The sequence below is a fragment of the Lactuca serriola genome, chromosome 1 (genome assembly GCF_051521515.1).
Source record: "Lactuca serriola cultivar US96UC23 chromosome 1, Lser_US96UC23_V15, whole genome shotgun sequence".
Taxonomy (NCBI): domain Eukaryota; kingdom Viridiplantae; phylum Streptophyta; class Magnoliopsida; order Asterales; family Asteraceae; genus Lactuca; species Lactuca serriola.
Genome location: NC_136408.1, coordinates 19,235,439 through 19,247,939, shown reverse-complemented (window position 1 = coordinate 19,247,939; position 12,501 = coordinate 19,235,439). Strand labels below are relative to the sequence as shown.

Below are 12,501 nucleotides of genomic sequence, written 5' to 3'. Positions count from 1 at the left end.
TCCACAGAGAAGTGAATATGCGCAATGGATATCTGCTTATCTCATGAAAATTCCAATTATTGGAGAAACCTGTACAGACAGATGGAAAAAAGAAGCTACTGGAGAAATCCAGCAAACCAGTCTTTCTTACGCAACAAAAATTGCAAAAGAAGAAATTGATAGAATCTGTCAAGACAGATATAAACAACAAAAGCTTAAAACTATAAGCAAAGATTGTTGTAGCATTCTCTCTGATTTCAAAAACTTTGATATTGGAAAGAAAAATTATACTAAGAAAAAGCATAAAAACAAAAAGAAATACAAATCTTTTTGGAAAAAGAAAAGAAGAAAATTTTCACCAGGAAAATACTTCAAGAAACCATCAAAAGAAACACCTAAGAAAACTACTTCTTGTCCGCAAGGAAAGAAAAAATGTAGGTGTTGGATCTGCAATGAAGAAGGACACTACGCAAACGAATGTCCAAATAGAAAAAAATACCCTGACAAAGTCAAGGTTTTACAAACCGCTAACAATGGAGGCTATGAAGCTCTTGAAGAAGAGTATGATGGTACGCAACATGTTTTTATATATCATGTTGAAACAGAATCTTCATCAGACACTGAAGAATACGAATCAACAACGGATGACTCAGACTAGTCCCATACATACCTCGCTTTTCAGGGAGGAGGAGATTAACCATTTTTGCGTAAACCTCCAGAAGATTGATGATTCCCTTATCATGAATCTTACTAATCCAAACTCTATTTATGTTTCTGCCTTCCTTAACTTTAAAGGATATAAAAAATTTAGAGTACATTGTTTTGTAGACACAGGTGCATCTTTATGTCTTGCAAGCAAATTCATCATTCCGGATGAACTCTGGGAAAACGCTCCCAAAGAAATTAGTGCCACTATTGCAAATGGTGAAACCATAAAAATTAATAAAGTTTGTAGAAATATTAATCTCGAACTTTCAGGAGAACATTTCAATGTTCCCACTATTTACCAACAAAATTCAGGAATTGATATCATAATTGGTAACAACTTCTGTCAAGTCTATGGACCATTCATACAATGGATAGATAGAATTGCCTTTCATCTTAATAATGATATGGTAATTATAAAAAAGGTTACAGAGGCCTATAGCAAAGGAAAACCAGGTTTTCTTGAAACTCAAGAAAAAGGTTCTAAAGAAAAACAAATTCCAGGTACTAATATAACTCATGAAGAGATTAATAAAGAAAGGATTATTTCTATTCAAACTACCAGGTTCAAACAGATTGAAGATCTTCTTGAAAAAGTTTGTTCTGAAAATCCTATTGATCCAAATAAAACCAAAGGATGGATGAAAGCTTCAATCAAGCTTATTGATCCCAAAACGGTTATTAGAGAAAAACCTATGGTTTACTCTCTACAAGATAGAGAAGAATTTTCCAAACAAATCAAAGAATTACTTGATATGAGACTAATTATAGAATCAAAATCCCCTCATATGTCTCCTGCCTTTCTTGTCAATAAAGAAGCAGAGAAAAGAAGAGGAAAGAAGCGAATGGTTGTTAACTACAAAGCAATCAATGATGCAACTATTGGAGACTCACATAATCTCCCCAATATGCACGAACTCTTGACTCTTCTACGAGGAAAAAACATTTATTCAAGTTTCGACTGCAAGTCAGGTTTCTGGCAAGTTCTACTTGATGAAGAATCGCAGCTTCTCACTGCCTTCACATGTCCTGATGGACTCTTTCAATGGAAAGTACTACCCTTTGGGCTTAAACAAGCTCCTAGTATTTTTCAAAGACACATGCAGAATGCTCTTCGAGGCCTTGAAGGTTTCTGCACTGTATACGTTGATGACATCATGATCTTCAGCAAAAATGAACAAGAACACTATGTTCATGTCACACAGGTTCTCAGAACTATTTTAAAATATGGTATAATACTTTCAAAAAAGAAAGCTCATCTTTTCAAAACAAAAATCAATTTTTTAGGTTTAGAAATAAATGAAGGTACCCATTGTCCTCAAAAACATATTCTTGAACATTTACATGACTTTCCAAATGTTTTAGAAGACAAAAAGCAACTACAAAGATTTCTTGGTGTTTTAACTTATGCTGAAACATATATTGAAAAACTTGCAGCCATGAGAAAACCTTTACAGGCAAAATTAAAAAAAGATGTCATTTGGAATTGGTCAAATGCTGATACAGACTACATCAAAAAGATAAAGAAAGTTTTAATCAATTTTCCAAAACTTTATCTTCCAAACATTGAAGACAGTTTAATTATTGAAACTGATGCTTCTGATGAATTTTGGGGAGGTGTTTTAAAAGCTAAAAACCCCAAAAACGAAGAACAAATTTGCAGGTACACCTCTGGCAGTTTCAAAGCAGCTGAGAAAAACTACCATAGCAATGAAAAAGAATTACTCGCTGTAAAAAGAGTTATTACAAAATTCTCTGTATATTTAACACCAGTAAATTTCCTGGTTCGTACAGATAATAAAAATTTTACTTATTTCCTCCGAACTAAGATTGCAGGAGATAACAAATTAGGCCGGCTAATACGTTGGCAAGAGTGGTTTTCACGATATACTTTCACTGTTGAACATCTCGCAGGAAACAAAAACGTACTGGCAGACTGCCTCACCCGTGACTTCAGGTATACCTTACATCATCCATGATCTCACTCGCTCCTCTCGAGCCCTATAAAAGGATATGATCCTCAAGACATATTTCCTCACAAAAACTTCACCTACAAAAAAGAGAGGGGGAGATTAGAGAAAAAAGTAAACAAAATTTGAGTTTACAAAAATGGAAGACCTCAACACTTTGAGGATGAAGAAACAAATGCTCCTCATAGAGCTATCTGCAATTGAGCAGAAAATCAACTTGTATGAACAAGTAACAACGGTCACCAATGTACCGGAAAGCGAAAGCTCAAAAACAAAGGCTATTCCAGTGCAAACGGCACCTGGTAAAGAATCAACAAATCCGTTGAAAGCTGATGCTTTGCTAAAAAGCATAATAAAGGAGACAGCTACTCCTCTTCCTGATGGAAAAACTAGCTTGTTGGTTGATACCAATCCTTGTACTGAAGGAATCAGTAAAATGACAACCTTGTCACCCATTAACAAATCTGTGCAGGAGTTTACACCAGATTACAAAAAAGCTCTTAACAAAGAAGCTGAAAGATTTTATGTAATCTACAAAGGACCTCATGCCGGTGTTCATACTGACTGGGGAATTACAGAAACATTCTGTAAAGTTGATAAAGTTACTTGCAAAAAATTCAGAAATGAAGCATCTGCAAGATTAAGCCTTGCCACTTATCAAGACGATACAAGCAAGACTAACCAACCACTTCTTCGACCAAAAATTCATAAAGTCAAAGAAGCTCATAGAGACCAAAGGTTTGACGTTCCAAATAACGCTCAACAAATGGTTAACTATCCTGAAATCTCTTTCGAAGACTTCAGAACAATCTGGAAGAAAGCAAGAGCTGCATGCCCAGAAGACCTTGTTCATGAAAAGTTTTTCACTACGGACAAGAAAACAAAAAGTCTGTTCAACTTCCTCGAAGGATCAGATGCAAAATTAGTCTACCAAGCCTTTCAAGCTGGACTAATCGACAATATCTACCCAAGTTGCAACCTTCAAGAACTCATTTTCTTCCCAAGCAACATGGTAGAATCCATTAAAAACTTTCGAAAGAAAGTACTTAAAGCAAAAGATAATCCAATGCTACACGCCAACACTTCTGCCGACATGCAGAACAACTTTTTGAAGAACATCTTTGTCACTTTTGCGAAAGCAAAGATTCGGAGACAATGGAGGGACCCCCCTCTGAAGATGACAAATCATCATCATCTTAAAGAAAGATGCTTCACGTGTCAAATGGCCCCAGCCACTCGAAATAATAATGCCCTTCTTCATTATTAGAAGCTTTCTAGCTGTCCACAATAATGTAATCTTTAGTGGATAAAAACGTCATGCCTGACATTTTAGGCAAGGATCAGACCCTCTCAATGTATCTATAAATTGAGAGTTATGTTTTGTTTTAGGGACATCGCAATAACGAGTGCAAGAAAAAACACTCTCTATCTAGTAAATTTTCAGTTCAATGTCTAGTGAGTAATTCCTCCCTTAGAAGGGGAAAAATGTAAAATATTGTAAGAGTCTTCCCTTTTTGGGAACTCTGTTATCAATAAATCTTTGTTTTGTTATTTTTGAGTGTTCATACAATTTAGAGTGATGAAACTTGTAAGTGACAGAGTGTCAGGTCGACGATGATTAACAGTACCACAGGCACCATGCCAACAGGGAAAGCAACCACACAAAGATAAACTCTTGGGCTCTGATACCAGTTTGGGTGTGTGGATGTGTACGGAAACTTTTTGAAGAACATCTTTGTCACTTTTGCGAAAGCAAAGATTCGGAGACACTGAAGAATATGGTAACATTCTTTGACTTTCCAAACTAATTTTTTATTTTTAAAGACATATTTATCATTGGATGAGGTTAATGAAAATCACTTGGGCAAGCCCAAGAGTTTTCGTCCGAGCCCCTTGAATGAGGGGAATGGGCTGCTTGGTCACCAAGGTAAGGGAATTAGGGTTTCTCCTTAAAACCCTAGCTTTGGCACCAAGCTACCTCAGCTATATAAAGGACCTAACCCTTCATATTTTTGTATGATCCTTCCCTCAAGATGCCTTGGACAAAAACTTGGCTCTTTTCTCCTCTCTCTGTATTCATCTTCTTGCTAGTCTGGGTGTGATCCCATTAGAGGCACCACAATTGTGGTGCTTGCTTCGAAGAGATCAACAATAAGGTGTTCTTTGTTATTACTAAAATAACAATCAAGGTATGTAATCTTTAACCCTAATTTGGTATTTTCGAAAATATCCTAGTATTCTTGGGGTTTCCTTTTGATGTTCATAGTTATAGATTCAATAGTGATAACATATATCTTTATTAAGGTTGCATTCACACTTAAGAGTTTAAGTTTGTTTGTTTTGCATAAAACTCATCAGTATAATCATATATGATTATACATTTTTATACGTATATGCATAAACATAAATGATTATACATATATGTATGTTCACATATTGAGTAATCATATATTATTATAAGGGTTGATGGCAGAAAAAGTGGTGGCGGCAAAGCTGGCGGTGGTATAAGTGACGGAGGTGGAAATGGTAGTGTCGGCTGGTAGCAGAGGTGGTGGTATTGATGGTGGCAATGGCGGTTGTAGTGGTGGGGAAGGTGGAAGAGGTGAAAGGAACGGACGACGCTACATAGTCACTTATAATTATAATTGACCCGTCGCGTCGGTATGCTGGAGGGTTAAAGCGGCAGATATGAATTATGTGGCTGAGGTTGAATCTCAAGATCTTTAATTTATTTTGAATCTCAACAAGACTGATATATATATATATATATATATATATATATATATATATATATATATATATATATAGGGAAAGGATCAAATGAGAACACCAAAAATGTTGAGAACGCGAGAACAAGTATATTCATCTGTGATTCCATATATTTATTTGTGGAGAAATGATAATTTTTATGCACAAATACAATCAACATGAATATGCATTTTCTCTTCAATTGAAATTAAAGGCGTAAAAATTTATTATTTCTCCACAAATGAATACATGAAATCACAAATGAATATACGATGAAATGACTGAGTGAGATGTTATTTGATATACCAAGTTAATCATGGGTTTGAATAGAGAAGCAAGATCATGGGAGGGAAAAAGATGATCCTCCATCACATATTGAGGCATTCAAAAGTTCAAAAATGTAACGAACAATCTTGCTTTAGCAATCTACTTGGAGCATGATCTAACTTCATTGTTAGTTGGATGTTTTTTTGAAAGAAATATAGTGATATAGATGTAACATGTATTTGAATTGGCTTTGTTTCACAAGAATACTATAAAAAGGGCCAAACCATGTATTTGAATTGTTCTTATTCTTATGATTAATGTTATATTTATTAATTTTCTAATATTTTTTAATAATTAAGGATACCCGATTAATCCCCGTCTAGCCGATTAATCTCTTAACCTTAGTCTGCCGATTAGCCTGCGTCGAGCGATTTCTACAACCTTGATATATATATATATATATATATATATATATATATATATATATATATATATATATAACCCAACCACAAACTTTATTCCCGATTTATTCAACTCTATAGCCACAATTATAGTTATTTAAATGGTATCATGCGATTGAAGAGATCAAATTCCTTTGTGGAACACACGAAACAAAGATATGAACCACATAAATGGAAATGTAAAAGTGATGTTTCAAATTCATCAAAATGAGAAGCTTTTTTCTAGGGTAAATTACATCAATCGTCTCTCGTGCATATGCCAGAAATTGTGTTTAGTCCCTATTTTTAAAAATTAACTCGGACAGTCCTTCATTTAATTAAAAACTATACACCTCATCCCTCCAGACATAAAAAAATAATTTTGCACTTAATAATTTCTTTTTTAATTTTTTTTTATTTTTAGATTAAAGAGAAGAAAATAAATATGCACCGACCCACCCTTGCACTTCCATTTCCCCAGTTTCCTTCCCTTTGTCTCATTCACTCTCGACAAACACCTAAACAACTCATCATCCTCTTCTTTTTTCCGGCGAGGCCAACCACATCTACTCGTTCTCTTACTTTCTTTTCAGAGTGTCAGAGAATAACATCATAATTCAGTGACTCGGTCACTCAATAGGTTCGATTTTCCGGTGAAGTAACTAGGCTACCATCACAACCCACCAATCTCTGTTTGTGATGCAATGACCGGATGAGGAGGATGTAGAGATCGGGACAGGAGAAGAATGGTTTGAGGAAATCTAGGGTTTTGTCATCGATGACGGACCTGAAGCCACCGATGAGGCCATCGGTCTACACCTTAAGCCCTCATTGGAGTTGTCACCGCCCCCGGAAACCTGCAGCTCCTCCGGCACCACCACATATCAGCGTGAGCACCAACTCCTCTGGCACCACCTGTCACCGCAAACACATTCCCCTTGCTTTTCCCCAACAACCATCGAAGCTACCAATTTTAATCTATCAGGAATTCATGTCATCTCACTGAAATCAAAATCAAGTCCAAGACAAATCCATTGAAATAAAATCAAACCGAACCTGAAACTCAAAATCAAAATCGAAACCTTCATCGATTTTAATTTTTGGATTTGAGAAGGAAGAAGAAGGAGGGAACTGCCATTTTCATCGAGTTTGTCTCTTTAACCTATTTCTCTCTCTGTATCGTGCTACATCTCTATCTCACTTGGCATCAAACTCGATATCGCATCAGACACATGTGTGTGTGTTTTCTGTTACTCTTTATCTTCGATCAGTAACAATAGTGTGAGGGTTTGGAAGTGAAGGAGGTAGATAGGTTGGGGAAACTAAGAGTATCTGTTGAAGAAGAATGTGATATATATATATATATATATATATATATATATATATATATATATATATATATATATATATATATATATATCGAAGGTGTTTGTGGACTTGTGGTATTTTGTAGCATAACCGAGAGAGATAAAGATTAGAGAGTTGTTTTTTTTAAGTTATAAATAATAATAAATAATATTAGATCAATTAAAAAATAAATATCGAAGGGCATTTTAGCCATTTCAAATGGGCGTGGACTACATTCGCAACAACAACGCATTTAAGGGACGAAATGTATAAGTTTTAAGCAAACAATGAATGATCCGAGTTAATTTTTAAAAATAAAGACTAAACACATTTTTCTAACATATGCACAAGAGACTATTGGTGTAATTTACCTTTTTTTTTCTACAGCCATATGATCTACTAAAGTATATTGGATTTGCCCATACAATAAAGGCAAATTATAGTTCATTGAATCCCCAAAATGTAATAACTTTAAAGTGTCCTATTTTTCTTCTGCTAAATACAATATACAAATACGACCTGCACTATGCATAATATGATGATGCCAATGAGAATTTTTAAAAATTTGTAAAAGTTCTACATGATAAGAAAAGTTAAAAAATAGTCATTTAAATCGAAATAAGGATGTCTCTTATATCTTAAAGATAGATTAAGATGTCTTGATTTTGAATTCATTGAATGAGTTGCTTATAAAAGTTAGAAAACAAAAAAATATATAATCATCCTGATTCCTTTCATAATGACAAAAGAATAAAAAATAATTAAAAACCTGATTAATGACATAGGATCCGAATTGAAAATTGGAATATGATTTTTAAAGGTAAAAGTTCAAAATGGTCCAACCCATTTAATAACAGGCCGTTTAATATGTCTAAACTATTTGACCGTTACACCCACCTCTCAAAAAGTTCAAATCACAAACCCTTTTCCTTTCCCACACTCCTACTTCGCTTTCGCCGTAAACTCTCCAAACGATCACAAGTCAAATTGGTCTTCAGCTTCGAATCAAAACATTGCAGATTTTGGAGTACTCCCTTCCCACCACTTAGATCTTTTCCCTTTCTTGTGTTCGAGAACTAGGGCATTCATTTTCACCGATCCAGGTATTAGGTTTTTTGGGGCATTATCAGTGACAAAGATTCGATCATTTCTGCGATTTCTTCGATTCTTGAGCTTTCATTGCATGGGTGTTGTCGAAATCTACAAGGGTATGCCTTGGAAGTAAGTAATTTCAGTTGATTTTAGGAAAAAATGCCGGTGTCGACTAGGTCTCACATGAATGTGATTCAAGATCGGAATGAGGAAGAGAACACCCATTTGCAGAATCATCATCAATTGAGGAATCCACATCACGGTTTGAAAGAAAAGATGAAAGCTTTGACCCAGTTGTACGAACAGCAGAAACAATCATCAATTGCTTTCAGAAACCCTTCTCCTAAACCAGACGCAAATTTATTTTCAACACATCCAAGTGTGGATCTTCTAGCCGGAGCTGGATCTTGCAGAAAAGAATCAGAAAATCAGAAGAAATCACGAACAGTAGAGACTCATGTGATGAGGGAGAATTCTATGCCTATTTCTTCTACATTCACCAAGACTTACGTCTTACCACAGCCACCATCTTCCATGGACGAGGATGCCAAGGAGAACATAGCTGTGGCGGTTGGTGGTGGTGGTGGTGGTGGTGGCGGTGGTAATGGTGAGAAGATTGTTGGATTTACCTGCCCCCCAAGAAGAGGGGCGATGTCTACAACAGTGGCAAGAAAGTTATCCATGGGGACTTCTCATGTGGCTCAAGACCCAAAAGGCAAAGTCTCCGGTAGCTGTGCCACCACCGGTGCTGTTGGTAATGGTGGTGGAGGAGAAGGGGCTGCTGTAACAGAATCAGAAGGTGTCAATGTAAAACTAGCTAACATAGGTAGCAGGATTCTTGTTTTCGTAAGAGTAAGACCGTTGAGCAAGAAAGAAAAAGAAGCTGGATCAAGATCTTGTGTACGCATTGTGAATCAAAAAGAAGTTTACTTGACAGAATTTGCAAATGAGAATGATTATCTAAGGCTTAAAAGACTTCGTGGTCGCCATTTCACCTTTGATGCCTCATTCCCAGATTCATCTTCCCAACATGAAGTTTATTCCACTTCGTAAGTATTTAAATTCCCTTTCTTTATCATAAATCATATCAATTTTATACTTTAGAACCAGATCATACCATCTCAAAACTTATCCAACATTACAACATCCTTCTTTTATGATTGAAATGGGGTCTAAATTTGATTTTGTTCCCCAATTTTACAGAACATCAGAACTTGTTGAAGCAGTTTTGCAAGGAAGAAATGGTTCAGTTTTCTGCTATGGTGCAACGGGTGCTGGTAAAACATTCACAATGTTAGGCACAGCTGAAAATCCAGGTGTAATGGTTTTGGCCATAAAAGATCTTTTTTATAAAGTTAGACAAAGGAGCTGTGATGGAAACCATGTTGTTCATTTGTCATATTTGGAGGTTTATAATGAAACTGTAAGAGATTTGCTTTCTCCTGGACGCCCTTTGGTCCTTAGAGAAGATAAACAGGTCAGCATTTCCTTTTGAGTTATATACAAGAAATATAATCCTTCTTTCATCAAGATACAAAAGATTATGCTATTTTTATTTCGTTCTTCATTTTATTAGTCACAATTTGGTTGAAAATCTGAAGTTTGTTTCAGGGGATCATGGCAGCAGGACTCACTCAGTATCGAGCTTATTCTACTGATGAGGTGCTTTTTCTATTGTCTACAAAAATTCTTTCAATAATTACGAATTTTGATTTTTTTTTTTTAATTGTGTTTATAGGTCATGGTGTTGCTTCAACAAGGAAACCGTAATCGGACTACAGAACCAACTCGAGCCAATGAAACATCTTCACGTTCCCATGCAATTCTTCAGGTACATTTCGTAGTGGTTGACTTTGAATTTTGAGGTCAACTTTGATTTTCTTGTTTGTTGCATTTAGTAGAAACTGATAGATTTTGTATTGGATCAGGTAATGGTTGAATATCGAGTGAAAGATGAATCCAATAATGTTGTAAACAGAGTGGGAAAGTTGTCACTGATTGACTTAGCAGGGTCAGAGAGGGCTCTAGCAACGGATCAAAGAACACTAAGATCACTTGAGGGTGCGAATATAAACAGATCATTACTTGCTCTTAGTAGTTGCATTAATGCTCTTGTTGAAGGAAAGAAGCATGTTCCTTATAGGAACTCAAAGCTCACTCAATTGCTTAAAGACTCTCTTGGTGGTGCTTGTAATACTGTCATGATTGCAAATATTAGCCCTAGTAATCTTTCGTTTGGTGAAACTCAGAATACACTCCATTGGGCAGATAGAGCTAAGGAGATTCGTACTAAGGTTTGTTCCCAAATTCCTGGAATGGAATTGTCCATTCCATTCCATTACATCCAACGAAACATACCTTAATGAGTTGTTTGTTATGGTCTTGATTTCCAGGCATACGAAGCAAATGAAGAAACGACCCAAATACCTAATTCAGAAACAGATCAGGCAAAACTTCTCCTGGAATTACAAAAGGATAATCGCGATTTAAGAGCACAATTAGCAAAACAGCAACAAAAGCTCTTAATGGTTCAAGCACAATCGTTAGCAGCCGCATCTCCTACGCCTTCCACAATATCATCGATCTTAACAACGCCTCCGACTTCTTGTAGACAAAAACAACGAAGAACAACAAGACCATCGTTCTTAACCACCAACTGTTTCACACCAGAATCAAAGAAAAAAGCAGCAGCGCCGCCCCAAGAAAACGTTCAAGAACTTAAACAAACTATCAAAATGTTAGAGGCGGCTATGGAGAAGATGAAGAAAGATTACGGGTTGCAGATAAAGCAAAAAGACGATTTGATTCGTGAAATTTCACAGAAGGTTAGAAACAGAGTCGCGCCTAAAGAGGCGGCGGCGGCGGCGGCGGTGGGGGAACTGAAGAGCCCTAGTAGTCGGTTTTGTTCTCCGGCGACAAGAGATAAAAAACGAAGCTTTTGGGATATAACAACGGCTAATAGTCCATCGGTTGTTACGTTAAATGGGAGGAAAACTCGGAGTCATATTGTTAAAGAGCCTGTTGCTGCTCCTCCTGCTCCCTCCATGCTTCTTCAGGTACGATAATATTGTTAAAATTGATTATTTTTAAGTTTGTATTTTTTATATATAAGATCCAAAAGGCATATAGAGTTATAGACACAACCCCTTGTATATAGAAGGACATGAACCCATTCAACTATAATATGACTTAATGGAAGAAACAACCCCTTGTATATATATGACTACAATCTTTATTTATTTTTATGTGACTAATGTAGTTTGCATAATTGTTTTGTGGTTTAAATTTCTTCAGCCAGGTTTTGCTCGTAAAAAACCCGAATCTTTTAGGCTGTGAAAGAAATATAGAAGTCGAGCCCGAACAAGAAGAATATAGGGAATTGCTTAGAGAGATTGGAAACTTTGGTATTCTAGAAATTGATGATTTATGTCGAATAAGGTCTCTTGGATTATATAGGTAAACTGAAATGTTGATGTTTGGTAGCTTTTTTTTTTTCAATTAAATATTGAGTGTATGCTCCTCGTGTATATTTATAAGTTATAACATCTCTTGATGTCTTTACAATTTCTTTCTTTATCCAAAAATAGTAAAGAAAAATATTTGAGTGGACTCAACTATCAAGTTCCATATTTTGAGTCGGACAAATATTTGCAGTTTTTGTCTTATTAAGGTTAGTCACAATCAAAAACATACCAAATACGGTCACAAACCCAACTAAAGTCCTATATTTATTAGATTTGCACAACGGCTTTTGTCTATATTTGATTAATCCATGAACATGGATAAAACGTCAATACATATAACAAAAGACAAACGGACAACAAGTTGGATTGTAATTCTTTTGAAAATAACATTTGTGGATCTAGGATATAAAACAAACGGACAACAAGTTGGATTGTAATTCTTTTGAAAATAATATTTGTGGATCTAGGATATAAAACATTAGTATGAAT

At 35.6% G+C, this 12,501-nt stretch overlaps 1 protein-coding gene across 1 annotated transcript; it reads left to right on the top strand.

The window, feature by feature from the left end:
• Nucleotides 1-8,342: 8,342 nt before the first annotated feature.
• LOC145064300 (ATP binding microtubule motor family protein) lies at nucleotides 8,343-12,112 on the top strand. The gene is made up of 7 exons (XM_079011790.1): nucleotides 8,343-9,597; nucleotides 9,752-10,025; nucleotides 10,160-10,210; nucleotides 10,287-10,379; nucleotides 10,477-10,842; nucleotides 10,942-11,604; nucleotides 11,843-12,112. Exons 1-7 carry the CDS (start codon nucleotides 8,708-8,710, stop codon nucleotides 11,882-11,884), a joined length of 2,379 nt encoding a protein of 792 aa, XP_078867916.1. The 5' UTR covers nucleotides 8,343-8,707; the 3' UTR covers nucleotides 11,885-12,112.
• The last annotated feature ends 389 nt before the right edge of the window (nucleotides 12,113-12,501 follow it).

What these genes read in the sequence shown, in the direction of transcription:
- LOC145064300 (XM_079011790.1), top strand. Translation starts at nt 8,708, where the DNA reads ATGCCGGTGTCGACTAGGTCTCACATGAATGTGATTCAAGATCGGAAT. An exon ending in TCCTTAGAGAAGATAAACAG is followed by an intron (nt 10,026 to 10,159) that starts GTCAGCATTTCC and finishes AGTTTGTTTCAG; the next exon opens with GGGATCATGGCAGCAGGACT. An exon ending in GAGCTTATTCTACTGATGAG is followed by an intron (nt 10,211 to 10,286) that starts GTGCTTTTTCTA and finishes TTGTGTTTATAG; the next exon opens with GTCATGGTGTTGCTTCAACA.